The 21233-nt window shown below is 39.7% G+C and overlaps 2 protein-coding genes across 2 annotated transcripts; both read right to left on the minus strand.

The window, feature by feature from the left end:
- Nucleotides 1-237: 237 nt before the first annotated feature.
- Nucleotides 238-3328, minus strand: LOC110300768 (beta-defensin 40). Its single transcript, XM_021171042.2, has 2 exons — nucleotides 3268-3328; nucleotides 238-398 (listed from the first exon to the last, which is right to left on the minus strand). Exons 1-2 carry the CDS (start codon nucleotides 3326-3328, stop codon nucleotides 238-240), a joined length of 222 nt encoding a protein of 73 aa, XP_021026701.1.
- An 8864-nt stretch (nucleotides 3329-12192) lies between these two features.
- LOC110300135 (beta-defensin 37) lies at nucleotides 12193-16835 on the minus strand. Its single transcript, XM_021170199.1, has 2 exons — nucleotides 16775-16835; nucleotides 12193-12323 (listed from the first exon to the last, which is right to left on the minus strand). The coding sequence occupies exons 1-2, from the start codon at nucleotides 16833-16835 to the stop codon at nucleotides 12193-12195; spliced, it is 192 nt and encodes a 63-aa protein (XP_021025858.1).
- Between the last annotated feature and the right edge of the window lie 4398 nt (nucleotides 16836-21233).

A 21233-nucleotide genomic window follows, 5' to 3' on the forward strand; every position in this document is an offset into this window, starting at 1 on the left:
CCTACTTGGAGTAAGATGGACCTCAATAGTACATTTCTTGAAAAATCAAATGGAATCACATTAACTTAATTCTTGGCCATATTTTTTTCTTAAGAAGACATGGGTGTCTGGGCTGTTCTTTAATGCAGGTGCCCTGAAATATTCACATTTTCTTAACACAATACAGATTTATAGAAGAGTCATTTTGGTATGAAGAAGCTACACCTCCGGGTTTTTTTCCTTTATTAAAGCAAATGGTTACACATGGTACACATGACTTCTGGCAAACCAACGGCGTTTTTGGCAACATCTGCCTTTTCCTTTATAACAGGTGCTAACTTGAAGTAAAAACCATGGGCATTTCTGAATGTGACAGTTGTTGTTTCCTTGGAGACATTTTATTGTGTCAAGAACAGCAACTGAAAGAAAAGAACAGAAAAACCTCAGATTCTTGCTATAGCTGCAGTGACGTTTAGCATGCTTGATGAAGGCACAGTTATTTAAAGAAAAAGTTCCACAACTGATACTCTGGATGTCCAATAAAATATGAGCTGTCTTAAACTAACCTACCAGGGAGAATCCCACAGCTCAAAAGCTACGTATATTTGTGGTTATTACACTCGAAAGAGCAAATAGAGGATCCTTTCTTTTCTATTAATTTTGAGACATGGTCTTACTCTATAGGTCTTACTGGCTTGGAATTCATTATTTAGGTCAGGCTGGCTCTGAGTCACAGAAATGCCCTTTCCTTATCCTCTTAGATGCTGGGAATAAAGGATGAACCACCATCTCTGGCTGTAGACCATTCTGTTCTACAGCCACCACAGTTTGTCACCACAAACTGTTCAGTGGGACAGTGGTGCTATGGTGGTAGGAGGAAATGGAGTGACACTTGGCTTTCCCACCCCCGCACTTTCTCAGAGAAGCTCCATAGCTTAACTCACTCACTTGTTCACACTAAATCCATCTTCCTGAGCTCTGTCTCATAGCATTTCTCTACATTTTATAGATTCTGACTTTTCTTGTGTATGACTGTTGAAAGAGCAATGCTCTAAGTCTAATGTTGGCCTCTACAATGATCATCCCGAGTCAGACCCTCCAGAGGTGACCACCTCAAGATTTTGTTTCCTTTTGTGGTGCTGTCTGTGCTGAGAAGATTCTAAGAGCATATTTAGTATATTCTATGTTCTCTGGTGAAATACTTGCAGCTGATTGTCTGGTACTAGAACATGCAGTAAAGATTAAGTTTTTTTTTTTTTGGGGGGGGGGTTTCAAGACAGGGTTTCTCTGTGTAGCCCTGTCTGTCCTGGAACTCACTTTGTAGACCAAGCTGGCCTTGAACTCAGAAATCTGCCTGCCTCTGCTTCCCGAGTTCTGGGATTAAAGGCGTGCACCACCACGCCTGGCAAAGATTAAGTTTTAAAAGTTAGTGGCTAGAGATCCACATTGCTGTTTGTTTGTTTTTCTTGTTTTTCTTAATGACACCATTAATCTAGATATTCCTATATGTGTTTTTCCTCTTTGTTTTTGATCTAGATATTCCTATATGTGTTTCTCCTCTATGTTTTGTATTTGTTGTTTTAAATCATTAACTTGATAGAATCTAGAATCACTTGAGAGATAGGCTTCTTTTATGCTTGCAGGAAACTACCTTGATTGTGTTAATTGATGTGGGTTGACCCATTTTAAGTGTGGACAGGACCATTCTGCAGGCAGACATCATGGAATAAGTAAAAATGGAGAAACTGAGGAAGCTTGCACTCATTCATTGCTCTCTGATTTTGGACTGTGGTTTATTGTAGTTTCCTTTCCAGTTGCTATGACGAAATATTCTGACAAAAACATTGTATGAGAGAAAGGGCTTAGTTCATAATTGCAAATTATAGTTTGTCATTACAAGGTCATCAAGGTGGCAGGAACTTGAAGTTAGTTATCACAACCACAATCAAAAGCAGAGCGATCACTTTCTGCAGTCTTTTACAGTCCAGGCCTGAAACCCTGGAAGTGGGCATGCCTTCTTACCTCACTTAATTCAACAAAGACAATCACCTATAGGCAATCTAGACAATTCATGATTCTTTTCTATAATGTTCTAAGATTGTGTCAAGTATCATGTGGATGCCATGTGACCAGCTACTTTAAGCTCATATTGTCCTGGTTTCCCTGCCACAGTCTACTATATACTGAACTTGGAGATAAATGCATTTTCTCCCCTTTGTTTTTTTCTGAACATTACATCATATCAAAAAAAAAATCAAGGCAATTGCTAAGCAGAGGAAGGTTAAACAGACTATGACCGTTTTAAACCAAGGAGAGACTTAGAACTCAGTACATTGAATGCCTCTCTGATGTAACAGATAACAAATGTGAAGTCCATTGCTCTTCATAGAGTAGAAAGTTCACAAAGACAGAACTTGGACCAGGATGGATTTTCCCAGCCCCATTTTGATTCTCATCCGATCCAAGTACACCCCTAGCTGACCACTGCATCCTGCTGCTCCACAAGAATCAATTTCTGGATTTCCTTTACCAAATTGTATTTATCACAAGGAAGAAGTGACTATGGGCTTTGCCAGAAGTAATTCAGTTACATTTTGAGTTCAAGAACTCCTTATGCACTGATGATGGTTAGCTTGATTCCTGATATCATAGACTGTGCTCTTGACTTCTGATCACTAGTCATATGATTGGGGTAAACTATTTATCCAAGAAATAGTGATTGTGACTCCCTTTTATTCACAAGACCATTGTGAAGAATAAGTTAAAATGAAGGCCTTGTTCTTCATTCAAGGTCTATGTTTCCTGCGCTTGGCCTTCCAAGACATGCATCATCTTTCACCAAGTTACCTAATCTAAGACATCAAGTTCATATTTCATATTAGTCACGTTTATCGTGGTCATGTGTTAAGTGGTCCTGTGAAAGGTCGTTAAGAAGTGGGTGCCTGTCTCCTGATAGACATCTGGCCTCTTGGGGAGCTATGCTTTCCTGGGGGTAAAGAAGAATGGTTTCTACCAAGAATATTTTCTAGATTTATTTTCTAGACAAACATGATAAGAAAGGGGTTGAAAATCTTGGAAATCTCTTTTACTAGCTCTTTGTTCTGGCCAGGCTCTTTGCCTGATACCTAGGACAAAGGCTGATGCCCCTGTTGCCAGTTGGCTACATGCTTTTGAGCCTTGGAATGCTGTCCTACTGAGCGCTCCTCAAATCCCAAACTAATTTTTCTCCTGGTCTCTGACCCATTGTATCCAGCTCTGGTCAGGGGTTCAGCAGGTCTTGGTACTTACCTGGGTTGATCTGAAAGCATGATAGAAAGAAGATCATCAGCAGAAAGCAGGAGATCTTCATGGTTGCTGCACGTGGAGCTGATTACAGGCAGGGCCAGTGATGCAAAGCTTAGCTAAAGGTGAATTCAGAGCACAGAGTGCATCTGCAGTCATAGAGAGGAAGAACTAAGTAACCTCGAAGTTGAGCTTTAAGGAGAGATGACAATCTAGAGTGCCTGCCCAATAGCTAAGCTCTACAGTGCTTATCCAAGGCATCTCAAATCCCGAGATCATTTTGTCTCTGTTGCCTAGACCTAGATTTTGCTCTCACCCTGAAAATGCTAAGTGCCACTTGTCTAAACAGGACTCGTAAATGCTCCATAGGAAACATACAATTTCTTTAAACTATGTTTACCACCAAGACTTTTAAATCTATCATAATTACACATTGTATGGTTTCACTCCTGGTTGTACCCTGGTTGTTTTACAGTGCCGGACATGGATAGGAGGCAGAAGGAAGTGTCCTCCCCATACTTTCATGGTTATATGATTTAATTGACATCATTTAAAAAGATATGGTGGATACATTACAAACTTTTAGAGGGAAACTGACCATGAAAAACATCCATGTCTATCAATAATTTGCTACAACTGTAGCATTCTAAACCCTGATCAGTCAACTAAAGGAAGGGTGGAAACCAGGAATCTGGCTCCTGCCTGCTTTTCTTTCAGCCCTTGTCCCTATGGTTTCACTAATATATAGCTTTCTGTCCAAAGACAGCACCAGACAGTTATCACAGACATTTAAGTAATTGGAAAAATGAGAATACCAAAATATTAAATATTAAAATATTTATTTTGATTCCCTTATAGGATACTCTTTACCAGCTGAGGTGGTCAGCTGTTGATAATGTCCAATGTCACCCATACATACAGGTGACCAAGACTTGTAATGCTCTTGGTCCCTGAGTATACATGTCTTCAGAATTACAGAATCAGACACCTTTCACTGTGGATCCAAAATGGCCACACACTGGTTTTGGCTCTTTTCTGTCTTGAAGTGTAAAATACTTCACCCTTCTCTTAACTTTAGGTTGTATGAGAAACTAGGTGGTTTTTCTTAAGACTCTTTCCTATTCTCTCTTGGATTGATTCTCTTGGGAATCATTTCCTGATCTCTTTCACTCCTGCTATCTGTAAGATCTAGAAAGTCAACTCGATTCAATGTCATCTGTGGGCAAGAGTGTTTCATAGCATGTCTGTGTCCTTCTTTGTCTCTCACAAGAAGTACAGTAGCATCTGTATCTCTCAGTAAGGCCGAGGCTGATCCTCTGGTGTGATTTGTCTTAGCCTACTCTTCTATTCTTCCATTGTAGGATGAACTTTATTTAGAGTGGCCTCATAACAATCTGATAATTTTTTACATTGGTGATTATATTCAGAGTTGTAAAATGATCCTGGCTCTTTACTTCTTTGATGTCTATTTACTATGAAAAGTTTAATAAAGATGGAATGCAGATAATGTTGTTAAGTTATAGTGAGAGATCCATAGAATATTCATCAGTCATTTCAAAGAGGGGTATTTGTAGGAAAAGTAATTACAGTTTTGTTGTTTTGGAAAAATGTCCTGATCTTGTATTTATATGATGAGTATATTGCTGACATGCTGTGTTTCTCTTCTTGTAGCTGTGACAACTCAGGGAAAGATGGGAATATTTTGGCTTATAGTTTAAGAGACACAGTCCATGATGGCATAGATGGTGTGGAAGAAGGAGCATGCAATCACATTGACTCCACAGTCAAGAAACACAGAAGGGACCAGGGAAAGGCTCTGTTGGGGAGAACAATTGTTGCATAAGCACAAGGATTTAGGTTTGTATCTTCAGTGTCCACTTGAAAGCTGTATACGGACTTACTTGCCTTGCTTGTGACCCCAATGCTAGGAGAAGTGGGGTGAAGTCCTACGTGCAAGGATAGTAAGAAGAACTGAGGGAGTTTTACCTTGGGGCAAGATCCCTCCTAGCTAAGCTTTTTGTTTATGTTTTTGTAGCTTTATGAAGTATAGTTATATCATGTTAGGCATTACCATGACCTGATTATTACTTTTATTTGGAAACATAATTTTCTGTGAAATTGATAAGGTATGTATTGCAATGGATAGTCTTGGTTGTCAATTTGACCATATCTGGAAGGAACTGCAATCCAGAAATGGAGGGCCCAATTGTGATCCAGATCTTGAAGCATAGTGATAGTGGCCATGCTTATAAATACCTTGTGAAAAGAAATTAAAGGCAAGTTAGGGTTCAGGTGAGGAGCTTTTAATCCCAACACTGAAGAAACAGAGACTACAGAGCAAGTTCCAAGACAGCAAAGCTTAAGGCAGTGAAGAAGTCAGTGAAAACAGAAAACTGGTGAAATTGTAATAGACCAAAGGGGACCATGTTCCAGCCCCAGCAGGCAGAGGAACCTGGCAGTTTCAGTCATGTGGCTCTTGCTTAAGAGTCAAGAGTAGACAGGGTTACTGGGACAATTGATGCTGGTTAGCTGGAGCTAAGGAATTAGCAGTGATTAAGAAGAGACCAACATCACTGATGTGAAATCTTCTGGGAAGTGTTATCTGAGAGCATAAAGAAGCTGTGTTCCAGAGATAAACATCTTGGTCATAGCCTGGTGATTTAAAAATCACCTTGGTCGTAATGGTTGCAAAGATATGAAGGTATCATGGAGAGCATCTGAGCCTTGGCACTGGGGAGAGGCCAGGCAAGGCCAATGGTGAACTTCCAGCCTCAGTGACAGTTGAGCCTTGGCACCATGACACATGTATAAGAGAGGATATTAGTGAAAGTGAAGCTTAGTTGTAGTAGAAGATCCCAGTGCTGCAGAGATGCAAGTACCATGGGATGACCACCAAAAGAGTAGCAGCAGTGGAGTGAAACATTCTGGAGCCTAGAAGACAAGGTGTGTTTGCTACAGAGGGCAGAGGTAGAGAAATGTCCTCCCTTTGGAGGAGCCCAGAAGATGATGTGTGGATCCTGGATTCTAGACATTGGACATTGACTTATTTACAGTGTTGCAGTTTAATTTTGCTTGGTCCAGATTGTGACTGTGCCCTGAATCTTCTGTCTTGAAGAAGGTATTTAATTCAATCTTAACGTTTGCAGGTGTCCAAAGCTTGATCTTTTAAGAGATTTTGGATTTTTAGAGAGGTTGGATATTTAAAACAGATTGAAGTTTTAATATGCTTTAATTTGTAAAGACTGTTAGACTTTTAAGGTTATTTTATGTTTTTAACATGAGATGTTGAGGATGAATAAGAAGGGTAGGGTTGTAGCTTAATAGTGATGTATTTGTGTTTCAAGTTAACAAGGGGTCTTTTGTATTGGCTGGTTTTGTGTGTTTGCTTGACACAAGTTAGAGTAATCAGAGAGGAAGGAGCCTCAGATTAGGAAATGCCTCCATGAGATTGTAAGGCATTTTCTCAACTACGGATCAGTGAGAGGTGGGCCAGCTCATGGTGGGTGGTGCCTGCATTCTATGAGAAAGTAAGCTGAGCAAGCCATGGGAAGCAAGCCAGTAAGCAACCTCGCTTCATAGTTGGTCTTTGTATCAGCTCCTGTTTCCAGGTTCCAACCCTGTTTAGTTCCTGTCTTGACATCTTTCAATGATCTGGAAGTATAAGCCAAATAAACTCTTTCCTCCTCAACTTGCTTTTTGGTCATAGTGTTTGATTGCAGCAATAAAATCCTAACTAAGACACCATAATCATGCACACTTTATCGAATGATCCTCTTCCGCCTTTCTTCTCTTCATACCCTTTCATGGTTAATACTTTCCTTACCATTCCACTTTTAGTATGCTTCATTTTAATCAAGCTTCACTCATCCTTGAAACTTCTCTTTACCCATCTTATGGTTCTCTTTGTAGCTCCGAAAACCTATATGTAAACATGTAGCCATAGATACATACAGAATGGTGCTTTTAAAGTAGCAGGTTTGCACCCGAGTTCTCTGAAAAAAAATCTTTATCCCTTTCCATAGTCCTCCTTTATCCTGTTCTATATTTTCTAATGTAATTTAAGTCTTTCCATTCCATTATTTCCCCTTAATCTTTTACAGATGAGTTTTCTTTATTGTCTCAAAAATTTCTAGAATTACCTATATTTGATGAATTCATGATGTCAATGACTCTAGGGAGAACTGTCATAGCCCTAGTGGTGTGTGACACACTGATCAGTGTTAATACTTTAAGGAGGCCAGAATGTGATGGCCAAGTATCTCATAACTTTGGAATAGTTTTCAAATGTTAAGAAGAGTAGAGGTCTACTCCTAGTTCATTTGTCAAAATGGAAACCTGAAAACATCACCCCAGAAAACCCACTTTCCTGGTAAATGTTTGCAGAACTGAATGGTAGTGTTCAGTACTCACCCCTAAGAGACTTGCCTCAGTCTCAGATCTCCTATGGCTCAGATTTGTAGATACAGTGCAGTTAGAAGTGGATGGATAGGGGTAGGTATGACTATATTTTATAACATACATATATCAAATTAAAAGGTCCAGAATTGCATACTTGATTGGAAGAATGCAAAGTTTAATGTAAATTCATAGCATGGAATTAGTTACTAAATCAAGATTGCAGTAGCAGTTATCACCATTGTCTGGACTGTGACCTTGAGATTCATTATCCTGATTGTCTTGTATACCATCACTGCATATTTTCACTCAGCTGCCACATATTTTGTGATATTCCTCCTGTCTAATTTAAAGATTAGATTTCATGGCCACTAGCTTCTTACTTTCTACATCGCCCTGCAATTAGTAACTGACTTTTTTCATTCATTGTTTCTATGAGTGTGACAATGTCCACGTGCATGTGCATGTGCGTGTGCGTGCGTGTGTGTGTGTGTGTGTGTGTGTGTGTGTGTGTGTGTGTGTGTGTGTGATGTCTGGTAAATTTCATTTAGATTAATATACTCCAGAGCCATTCATCTGCTTGACACTGGCAGAAATCTATTATTTTTAATATTGGAATGGTTTTCTGGTATATATGTATTCCATATTTTCCTTGTTTCTTATTCAATCAAGCTATACTGAAGTCAATTACATGTTTTGATTATTATGAATTATTAAAATCTAGTGAATGAGTGCAGATATATTTTGGGAATATTTCCTTTCAGTTCTTTTAAAAATATTATTTATTTATTTTTATTTATATGAGTACACTTGGTATCTTCAGACACACCAGAATAGTGTATCAAATCCCATTACAGATGGTTGTGAGCCACCATGTAGTTGTTGAGACTTGAACTCAGGATCTCTGGAAGAGCAGTCAGTGCTCTTAACCGCTGAGCCATCTCTCCAGCCCTCCTTTCAGTTATTTTGAGTATGCATCTATTAGTTCAATGCTACTACAGTAGTATATAGCCCAGAACTTGTTCTTAGGAAACCCACATGAGAGCTAATGTTTATACAATAGTTGTGCTGATGTTCCCTGTTAGGAACAGTGTGGAAATTATCATCAACCTGTGCATCTTCATCTAGTATCATCCTGTTTCTCTGATGATGGTCTTTTTAATAAAAGTGAGGTGGCTCTCGTTTGGATTTTAATATTTCTCTAGTGATTAGTGATGCTGAACACTGTTTCATTGACAACTGTTATTTGCAAATCAGTATATGAATAAATATGTCCAGGTTCTTTGGCATTGTTTTAATTGGGTTCCTTTCTGTGTTTCTCTTTCTTGTCTTATTTTATACTATAATTAGGATGTTGCACACTTATTAGATATATGAATTACTTCCATTTGACTAGTTTATCCCATTATTCTTACTCTGTTGTCTCCTTTCTTGTGCAAAAATATTTTTTAGCTTGATACATGCTCATATGTTTATTTTGGCTGTAACTGCCTATTCTACATCCCTCATATTCCTAGAATTGTCTTTCTGAGCAGTGTTGAACATATTTTGTACATATTTCTTTCTCGTTTTATAGTCTGAGTTTTTACATTGATATCTTTCACCTATTATTTGTTGAATTTGTATATAATATGAGACAAGAGCCTGAAACTGAAACCTAGGAGTGGCTGAGTTAAAGGATGCATTGAACTTTTGACTCATGATACATCTGTGATTACAACAAGGGTATTGACTGGAAAACTATTAGATTCTAATGCTAGACTTGAGGTAGGTGAGTTATTCTGTATCTACATTATGAAGCCTATTGTTGTGTTTACAAAGGCTTCTTGAAGTCTTTGTATCGGATGGACCATCTAGAGACTGCCATATCCAGGGATCCATCCCATAATTAACCTCCAAACGATGACACCATTGCATACACTAGCAAGATTTTGCTGAAAGGACCCTGATATAGCTGTCTTCTGTGAGACTAGGCCGGGGCCTAGCAAACACATAAGTGGATGCTCACAGTCAGCTATTGGATGGATCACAGGGCCCCCAATGGAGGAGCTAGAGAAAGTATCCAAGGAGCTATAGAGATCTGCAACCCTGTAGGTGCAACAACATTATGAACTAACCAGTACCCCGGAGCTCTTGACTCTAGCTGCATATGTATCAAAAGATGGCCTAGTAGGCCATCACTGGAAAGAGAGGCCCATTGGACATGCAAACTTTATATGCCCCAGAACAGGGGAACGCCAGGGCCAAAATGTGGGAATGGGTGGGTAGGGAAGTGGGGGGGAAGGCATGGGGGACTTTTGGGATAGCATTGGAAATGTAATTGAGGAAAATACATAATAAAAAAAATTAAAAAAAAAAGAAAATACAATGAGACCATAGTTATGTATAACCAACATGAGCTAATAAAAACATTACAAATTAAAAAAAAAAAAGATCTGCCTTTACATTGATCTTTCTGAGAACGGAAACTTGAAATTCCTAAACTTAGGTGTAGGTTTAGATTTTTCAAAACCTGTTTTAATAAGTGTTCTTAAATGCGTCAACCTCTCTTCTGGCCCATCACCCACCAGAAGTGGTAGAAAAGAAAGGAAATGTGGGTGGTGGACCTGTTTAGAAATAGTTCTTTGGGGCTATTTCATTCTTCTTTGTCAGCAGTCCATTACACTTGGCAATCACCATTCAGAGCAGTTTGATCCAGAATAAACTGTGATCAATTGGCCTGAGTCAGCCAGTGAGAGGCACAAGAAACCACTGGAATATCACAGTCTTTGGCGTCTTACTCTCTACAAACTCACAATAAGCGAAGATCAGCAACACAATGCAAAATGAACCAATTACAAGAGTGTTGGCAGACAAGACTAGCTAGGCACATCAAGACAAACTAATGCCAAAGCCTCCTCCTGCTGTCTGTGGGGTCATATTTATATTCTTTCTAAACACCATGTGTCCTCTCACAAGTCTGGTTCAGTGAAACATTCTCTCATCTGTATCTGTTAGAGAAAAACGTTCTTTCCTATGTCTGCTTCAGGAAAACATCCTTTCACCTTTCAGCCCCAGCAAAGCATCATATGGCATAATTGAGTTTCCCAAATAAACCAGAAATTTCCACTTCATTTAGGCCTCTCGAACCAACATCTAAACAGTTCTAAGGAAACCTACCTTTCTTTGGCTAAGGAAATGGAGATGGCCATTTTGAGGTGAAGTCCTTGCTTGATCTAGGTTTTCTTAGGAACTCCCTAGCTCCTTCATACTTCAGTATACATAGAGGCATTGACTTCTAACTAGTGCACTGAGATGAATCACAGTGTTACTTATGAAGATGTGCACTATCTTCCAAAAAACTCCTGATTCATAGAAGCTAATTTTGATATAATGTTGTCAGAATGAATTTTAAGGTTGTAAGAAACCTTCCCTGCAAATTTAGATCAGGTAGGATTTAATAATGAAGTTTTAGCTAGTGGATATTTTTACTTTTTTTTTAATTTATTTTTTATTAGGTATTTTCCTCGTTTACATTTTCAATGCTATCCCAAAAGTCCCCCATACCCACCCCCCTATCCTCTACCCACTCACTCCCCCTTTTTGGCCCTGGGGTACCCCTGTACTGGGGCATATAAAGTTTGCAAGTCCAATGGGCCTCTCTTTGCAGTGATGGCCGACTAGGCCATCTTTTGATACATATGCAGCTAGAGACAAGAGCTCCGGGGTACTGGTTAGTTCATAATGTTGTTCCACCTATAGGGTTGCAGTTCCCTTTACTTTTAATGTTGTATCTCAGTGATGTAGAAAGGACTTAAATTCTTTGTGTAGTTATTAGGATAGACATCCAAAGCCCAGTGTTCTCATTATTTAATCAGTAGTCACTATTTTAAAAGGATCTGTTGTCCCTTCGCATTAGCACACAGAATTACTCTTACTCTCTGCTCAGTGTCTCCAGAAGCCTGTTATGTATAAAGTCTTTCCATATTCATGTGAGAAACAAGTTAGTGGATTAAAGGTATAAAGCTATTCTTATCTCTGAAGACTGTTGCCATAGTCATTTTGTTGGTCCCAACTTGGGGTGGGAATAGTGGCCACTGGATTCAGAAACACAAATACAATGATTATAATTGGAACCAAATGGGGCACGTACCTTGTGGCTGCCTGGAAACTACAAATATGAAGGAGGTGGCAGGGTGGTTGTGATGGTTTGATCTGAACAAGCCCATAAACTAATTTAGGAAGAAGTGGCTCTATGCCTCTGCTCTGTTCTCTTGCCACTTGAGATGAATTGGAAATAATGTGGTTCTTATTAGTACATTTCTTGAAAAAATGAAATGAAATCATATTTTCTTATTTCATGACCATATTTCTATTTGACCAGACAGGGATTTTATACTGGTCTGTTCTTCACTGCAGGAGCCTTTAAATAACCCACATTTTCTTGACTCAACACAGATCAATAGACAGTTCAATTTAGCATGAAGAAATTACACTTCAGTGTGTTTTCCTTTATTACAGCAATGGTTTCACTTTCTTCTTTCAAGTTCTGATGTATCAACAGTTTTTGTGGCAACACTTGCCTTTTCCTTCATAACAGGTGCCAACTACGTTATGAAAGCGTGGGCAGTTCTTGAGGTGACAGGTGTCTTTATTCTCAATACATGACATTGTGTCAATCATAGCAACTGCAAGAAAAGGAGAGAGAAACCTTCAAACTTTTGGCTGTAGCTGCAGTGATTTTAGACTGTTTGTGGAAGGCACAAGAGTTCTACATAAAATACATTTTTAAAAATCATATAAAGAAAAATTTCCAGAATTGAGTTTTAGGACTTCTAATAAAAAAATCATGTTTTTATTTATGAACTCACTAACAAGAGAGATTCCCCATTGTCATATAACTGTGGTTACTACATTAGAAAGGGCAAATAGAGAATACTTTTTTCTATTTATTTTGAAACAGAGTTTCACTCTATAGACCTTACTGGCTTGGAATTCATTATTTAGGTCATGCTGGCTCTGAATCGCAGAAATGCTCTTTTCTCATCCTCTTAGGTGCTGGGAGTAAAGGATGAACTGCCATCTCTGGCTGTAGAACATTCTCATCACCACAAACTGTTCAGTGGGACAGCGGTGCTATGGTGATGGGAGGAAACAGAACAACACTCTGTTTTCCCATCTCAGAACTTTCTCAGAGAAGCATCACAGTCTAAGCCCCTCACTTGCTCATACTAAATCCATCTTCCTGAGTTCTGTCTCAGCCTTTTTCTACATTTTATAGATTCTGACTTCTGTTTTGTATGATTGTTGAAAGAGCAATACTCTAAATCTAACCTTGGCCTCTACAATGATCATCCCGAGTCAGACCCTCCAGAGGTGACCACCTCCAGATTTTGTTTCCTTTTGTGGAGTTGTTGGATGCTGGCATGACTCTAAGAGGATGCTGCATGTATTCTATGTTCCCTGGTGAAATATTTGCAGCTTATCTTCTAGTACTAGGAAGACTAATAGAAATCAAGTTTTGAAAGAACATTGTTGTGCTTTTTTCTTAATGACATCATTAATCTAAGTACTGATACACATACACACACATAATGCTTCTCCTCTTTGTTGATCATTTTTAATGTTTCTTTTAAATTTTCAGATTGACAGGATCTAGAGTCACTTGGGAGAAGGGCCTCTTTTATGCCTGTGGGAGATTGTCTTGATTGTGTTAATCTATATGGGATAACCCATTTACCTGTGGATAGGACTATTTCCTGGGCAGGCATTATGGATCATATAAAATGGAGAAACAGAGGAAGCATGTACTAATTCATTGCTCTCTGATTTTGGACTGTGGCTTATTTTAGTTTCCTTTCCAGTGGCTATGACAAAAGGTTCTGACCAAAACAACTTAGGAGAGAAAGGGCTTAGTTCATAATTGAAAGTTTCAGTCCATCATTACAAGGAGATCAAGGTGGCAGGAACTTGAATTATTTAGTAGTCATGACCACAACCAAAAGGATACAGACAGATATAGACAGACAGACAGACAGACAGACAGACAGACAGACAGAGACAAAGACTGACAGAAGCAGAGACAGACAAATACAGACAGGTAGACAAACAGATATAGAAGGACAGAGAGATAAATGGAGACAGACGGAGTAAGACAAACAGTGATAGAGACATAGAGGATGGGGGACTTGCATGCCAGTGCTTACTTAGCTCTAATTCTGCCCTCGCTTACAATCCAGGCCCTAAACCATGAAATGGTGACATTCTTAATGGGCATGTCTTCTTTTCTCAGTTAATGCAATAAAGAAAATCACCTGTAGATAACCTAGACAATCCCTAATTGATATTCTCTTCCCAAGCCATTCTAGATTGTGTCAAGTAGACAAGAGTATCCATCAGGTGGATACAGTGTGACCAGCTACTTCAGCTTTCCTTGCCCTGGCTTCCCTGCCACAGTATATCATATGCTGAGCTAGGAGATAAAATAAAGACTTTCTCCTTTGTTGTTGTTGTTTTCAGAATATTATATAACTCAGAAAAAGAAACCAAGTCAATTGCTAAGTAGAAGAGAATTGATAGAATAGGACTGTTTTAGAGCCGAGCAGAGAGTTAGAACCCAGTTCATTCCATGTCTCCCTGATCTAACAGAGGACAAATATGTCCATTGTCTTCACAGAGCAGAAAACCCACAAAAACAGAGCCCGGACAAGGATGGATTCTCCCAGTCCTGTTTTAATTCTCATTCTATCTAAGCACATTCCTGGCTGAGCACTGCATCCTGCTGCTTCACGAGAGTCAAATTCTGGCTTTTCCTTTGGGCATTGTGTGGAGTAATTCAGGTACATTCTGTGTTTCAAAACTCCTTATGTAGAGATGCTGGTTATGTTCTTAGCCTGTCTGTGCTGTAGCATCTCAGATTTATCAAGGAAGGGGCCGGATTGATCTCAGTCATTTCTCACATTCTAATTCTGATCATTTTACCTTGGTGGACAACTGGCCATTTTTTTTTCTGGTTTTTGTTCTCCAAGAATCATTTTCTTTTTTCTTTATTTGCAGAAAAATAAAATGAGTACCACAGAGCCTGAATAAGAGACTGAATGCTTTTCAATTAGCCCATGAAAGAAAAGCCACATTTTGCTGAGTTTAAAATCTAGTTTTCTAAAAAAAAAAAAAATCCCTGAAAAATGTGTTGGTTTCTTGGAAAGTTTATGATTGTTCACTAGACATCTGATGTCTTTCTGTAGACTTTAATCCAATAGTTTTTATCCCAAGGGATAGATCTGCTTTACAGTTATGAAACTTGGGGTAAATATTGATATTGCATTCAGAGGCACTCAAAGTGCCATGTCTCTCCTTCTCCTAATTCTATTTTCTTTCCATTCCCAACCAGGTGACTCAAATTTGTGTGGGCCGTTGGTATTAGTCAACTGGAAAGGAAGAAAGAAATTCTTGTTAAGGCATCACAATGGACAACATTTGTACCTCCCCTTGTCCTTCTAACCAGGTGCCCTGGCCTGACCAATGGAAGGGTGGAGTGCTATAGTCTTGCACAGCTGGCATACAGTCTCCAGATGGACTCTGAATGCAACTGTGTGAGATTCTTGGTGGATATTTCAGAGGTCAGTGTTGGGTGCCAGGGTGATCCAAGGCTTTTTCACAGACCCTGATAAAAGGGAAAGCTGTGTTCTTGACCAAAGCAAAGACAGCACTGGGGGCTAGGGCTTCAAAGAACAAGGCTTTGATCAGTCTCAAGGGCACTGTGTGCTGAGTCTGTGATACATTTGAGATAGTCTGTGATCCCTTTGTGCCACAATGATTGGTTAGCTTCCTGCTAACTTTGTTACATTTCATGATAGCTTTCTGCTGACTCTCCCTCCTGCAAACCATATGCAAAAGTTATACTTCTTAATAAAGTTGCTTGGCATGAGGCATCAGCTCATGCAAGATCAATTGACCTGAAATATTCTTTCTTCTTTGTTTGTTCCTCTCCAGTCCTCCACTGTCAGAAACCTGTAACTGACCAGGTCATGGGGAAATCTCGTGTTGAGACCCATAGTGGATAGGGAAGGTGGGAGTTGGAGCCACAGACTCCTCTGTCCTGGAATCCTCATCTTTGACTCATTTTCAAGGGAGAAAATGGACCTAGTCTCAATGATATGCATGTTTAGCCTTTAGGGAAAGGAAGAAAGAGTATGCAGATCTAAAAATGCCTTTGCTAGAGCCATGTTGTACAGTTAATGAGAGGCAAAAATTTTTGCTAGAGAGAATGCCAAGTGGATCAGCTTTTCCACTCTTGCTCCCCCTCATTGGCCTGTGATCCCCCCCAAATAATCAATATCTGAACATTCCATTTTCCATTTTGTCCCTGAAGTATTTGAAAACCTGTAGGTTTTTTTCTAACTTTATGTGTGTATAGCCTTTTGATCTCACACCAAGCAATTCTTGAGTTTTTTTCATTGGATTTCATGATCCTTTCCGTAACCTCCTTTTAGCATTGTGCCAAAACCAGACCTTAAGAGTTCCCACATAGCCACATCACAACTCATGGCTACTGGGCCTTGACCTACTGAACACTGGTCATGTGATTGTGACTCCTTTTTATTCATAAGGACGCTGAGGAATAAATTAAAACGAGAGTCCTTGTACATCATTTTAAGTCTGTGCTTCCTACGCTTGGTCTTTAAAGACATGCATCATCTCTCTCCAAGTTACCTAATCTAAGACATCAAGTCCACATTCCCCATTAGTCAAGTTTACGCAGTCATGTGTTAAATAGGCTTGTGAAAGGTCGTTAAGGAGTGGGTGCCTGTCTCCTGATACACATCTGGCCTCTTGGTGAGCTATGCCTTTCTGGGGGTAAGAAAGAATGGTTTCTACAAAGAATATTTTCTAGATGACCATGAGAAGAAGGAGGTTAAAGATCTTGGAAATCTCTATTATTAGCTCTTCATTCTGTCCAGGCTCATTTCCTGATACCTAGGACAAAGGCTGAAGCCCCTGTTGCCAGTTGGATACAGGCTTTTGAGCCTTGGAATTATGTTCTGCTGATCACTCCTCAGATCCCAAACTCACTTTTCACCTGTTCTATAACCCAGTGCACCCAGCTCTGGTCAGGGGTTTAGCAGGTCTTGATACTTACCTGGGTTGTTCTGGAAGTTGGATAGAGAGAGGAGCAGCAGCAGAATGCAGGAGAACTTCATGATTGCAGCACACTGAGCTGATTAAAGACAAGGCCAGGGCTAGAAAGCTTAGCTCAAAGTTGAACCCAGAACACAGAGTGCATCTGTAATAATAGAGAGGCAGGAATATGTAACCTCAAAGTTGACCATTAAGAGAGAGGTGGCAATCTCTCCACCAATAGCTAAGTTCTACAGTGTTTATCCAGGTGTCTCAAATCCTGAGGGCATTCTTTCTCTATTGCCTGTGCCTACATTTTGCTCCCATCCCAGAAATGTTAATTACCTCTTATCTAAACAGGACTCATAAATGTTCCATAGGAAACACACAATCCCTTTATAATAGTTATTGCCAAGGTTTGTAAACTTATACTAATTACACATTGGTAGGTATCACTCATAGTTTGTTCCCTGGTATAATTACAGGACAGGATATGGATAGGAGGCAGAGGTCAATGTCTTTCCCAGACTTTTATGTTATTATGATATAAATATCACCATTTAAGAAACACTTGATCTTTGAAAAGGGAGCAAAAACCATACAGTGGAAAAAAGACAGCTTTTTCAACAAATGGTGCTGGCACAACTGGTGGTTATCATGTAGAAGAATGCGAATTGATCCATTCCTATCCCCTTGTATTAAGGTCAAATCTAAGTGGATTAATGAACTCCACATAAAACCAGAGACACTGAAACTTATAGAGGAGAAAGTAGGGAAAAGCCTCGAAGATATGGGTACAGGGGAAAAATTCTTGAATAGAACAGCAATGGCTTGTGCTGTAAGATCGAGAATTGACAAATGGGACCTCATAAAATTGCAAAGCTTCTGCAAGGCAAAAGACACCGTCAATAAGACAAAAAGGCCACCAACAGATTGGGAAAGGATCTTCACCTATCCTAAATCAGATAGGGGACTAATATCCAATATATATAAAGAATTCAAGAAGGTGGACTCCAGAAAATCAAATAACCCCATTAAAAAATGGGGCTCAGAGCTGAACAAAGAATTCTCACTTGAGGAATACCGAATGGCTGAGAAGCACCTGAAAAAATGTTCAACATCCCTAATCATCAGGGAAATGCAAATCAAAACAACCCTGAGATTCCACCTCACACCAGTCAGAATGGCTAAGATCAAAAATTCAGGTGACAGCAGATGCTGGCAAGGATGTGGAGAAAGAGGAACACTCCTCCATTGTTGGTGGGATTGCAAGCTTGTACAACCACTCTGGAAATCAGTCTGGCGGTTCCTCAGAAAATTGGACATAGTACTACCGGAGGATCCCGCAATACCTCTCCTGGGCATATATCCAGAAGATGTCCCAACCGGTAAGAAGGACACATGCTCCACTATGTTCATAGCAGCCTTATTTATAATAGCTAGAAGCTGGAAAGAACCCAGATGCCCCTCAACAGAGGAATGGATACAGAAAATGTGGTACATTTACACAATGGAGTACTACTCAGCTATTAAAAACAATGAATTTATGAAATTCCTAGGCAAATGGATGGGCCTGGAGGGCATCATCTTGAGTGAGGTAACCCAATCACAAAATAACTCACACAATATGTACTCACTGATAAGTGGACATTAGCCCAGAAACTTATAATACCTAAGATATAAGGTACAATTTGCTAAACACATGAAACTCAAGAATAACAAAGACCAAAGTGTGGACACTTTGCCCCTTCTTAGAATTGGGAACAAAACACCCATGGAAGGAGTTACAGAGACAAAGTTTGGAGCTGAGACGAAAGGATGGACCATCTAGAGACTGCCATATCTGGGGATCCATCTCATAATCAGCTTCCAAACGCTGACACCATTGCATACACTAGCAAGATTTTCCTGAAAGGACCTAGATATTCCTGTCTCTTGTGAGACTATGCCGGGGCCTAGCAAACACAGAAGTGGATGCTCACAGTCAGCTATTGGATGGATCACAGGGCCCCCAATGGAGGAGCTAGAGAAAGTACCCAAGGAGCTAAAGGGATCTGCAATCCTATAGGTGGAACAACAACATGAACTGACCAGTACCCCCAGCTCGTGTCTCTAGCTGTATATGAATCAGAAGATGGCCTAGTCGGCCATCAGTGGAAAGAGAGGCCCATTGGTCCTGCAAACTTTATATGCCTCAGTACAGGGGAAAACCAGGGACAAGAAGTGGGAGTTGGTGGGTGGAGGAGCGTGTGGGGGACTTTTGGGATAGCATTGGAAATGTAAATGAAATAAATACCCAATTAAAAAAAAGAAATATTGTAGATCAAGTGATCATAGGTGTGCGAGTTTATTTCTGGGTCTTCAACTCTATTCCATATCTACCTGCCTGTCACTGTACCAATACTATGCAGTTTTTTATCACAATTGCTCTGTATGTAGAGGTCAGGGATGGTGATTCCGCCAGAAGTTCTTTTATTGTTGAGAATAGTTTTTGATATCCAGGGGTTTTTGCTATTGGAGATGTATTTGTGAATTGCCCTTTCTAACTCAGTGAAGAACTTCGAGTTTGAATTTTGATGGGATTGCATTGATTCTATAGATTGCTTTAGGCAAGATGGCCATTTGTACTATATTAATCCTGCCAATCTATGAGGATGGGAGATCTTTCCATCTTTTGAGATCTTCTTGGATTTCTTTCTTCAGAGACTTGAAGTTCTTGTCATACAGATCTTTCACTTACTTGGTTAGAGTCACATCAAGGTAGTTTATATTATTTGTGACTATTGTGAAGGGTGTTGTTTTCCTAATTTCTTTCTCAGCCTGTTTATCCTTTGAGTAGAGGAAGGCCACTGACTTGTTTGAGTTAATTTTATATCCAGCCACTTTATTGAAGTTGTTCATCAGGTTTAGGAGTTCTCTGGTGGAGTTTTTGGGACCACTTAAGTATACTATCATGTCACTGGCACATAGTGATAGTTTGAGTTCTTCCTTTCCAATTTGTATCCCTTTGATCTCCTTTTGTTGTCTAATTGTTCTAGCTACAACTTCAATTACTATATTGAATATATAGGGAAAGAGTGAGCAGCCTTGTCTAGTTCCTGATTTTAGTGGAATTGCTTCAAGTTTCTCTCCATTTAGTTTGATGTTGGCTAATGGTTTATTGTATATTGCTTTTACTATGTTTATGTATGGGCCCTGAATTCCTGATCTTTTCAAGACTTTTATCATGAAGGGGTGTTGGATTTTTTCAAATGCTTTTTCAGTATCTAGTGAAATGATCCAGTTATACTACTCCTGGGCATATACCCAGAAGATGCTCCAACATGTAATAAGGGCACATGCCCCACTATGTTCATAGCAGCCTTATTTATAATAGCCAGAAGCTGGAAAGAACCCAGATGTCCCTCAGCAGAGGAATGGATACAGAAAACGTGGATCATTTACACAATGGAGTACTACTTAGCTATTAAAAACAATGAATTCATGAAATTCTTAGGCAAATGGATGGAACTAGAAAATATCATCCTGAGTGAGGTAACCCAATCACAAAGGAACACACATGGTATGCACTCACTGATTAGTAGATATTAGACCAGAACCTCAGAATATCCAAGATACAATTCATAGACCACATAAAGCTCAAGAAGCAGGAAGACCAAAGTATGGATACTTAGAAGGAAGAACAAAATATCCAGAGGAGGATATAAAGAGACAAAGTGTGGAGCAGAGACTGAAAGAAAGGCCCTCCAGAGACTGTCTCACCTGGGGATCCATCCCATATACAGAAAGGCATCCAATATTGTGGATGTCAACAAGAGCTCACTGACAGGAGTCTGATATAGCTGTCTCCTGAGAGGCTCTGCCAGTGCCTGACAATTATAGAAGTAGATGCCTTCAGCCAACCATTGGACTGAGCAGAAGGTCCCCAATGGAGGAACTAGAGAAAAGACCCAAGGAGCTAAAGGGGTTTGCATCCCCATAGGTGGAACAACAATATGGACCAACGAGTACCCTCAGAACTCCCAGGGACTAAACCACCAACCAAAGAGTACACATGGAGGGACCCATGTGTCCAGCTGCATATGTTGCAGAGGATTGCCTAGTCAGTCATCAATGGGAGGAGAGGCCCTTGGTCCTGTAAAGTCTTGATGCTCCAGTGTAGTGGAATTCCAGGACAGGGAAGCAGGAGTGGGTGGGTTGCTGAGAAGGGGGAGGAGGGACATGATAGGTGGTTTTTGGATGGGGAAAACAGGAAAGAGGATAACATTTGAAATGTCAATAAGGAAAATAGCTAATAAAAAAAGAAATATTGTGGATACATCACAAACTTTTAGAGGAAAGTAGTAAGAAAATTGTCCCTGTATATAAAGAATTTGCTACAAACGTACCATTCTAAACCCTGGTCAGAGGCAACTAAAAGGAGGCGGGAAATGAGGAGCCTGGTTCTTGTCTTTTTGTCAGCCCCTGTCAGTCTGGTTTCA

This window comes from Mus caroli, unplaced genomic scaffold (genome assembly GCF_978045245.1).
Source record: "Mus caroli unplaced genomic scaffold, Mus_caroli_1 scaffold_10, whole genome shotgun sequence".
NCBI lineage: Eukaryota > Metazoa > Chordata > Mammalia > Rodentia > Muridae > Mus > Mus caroli.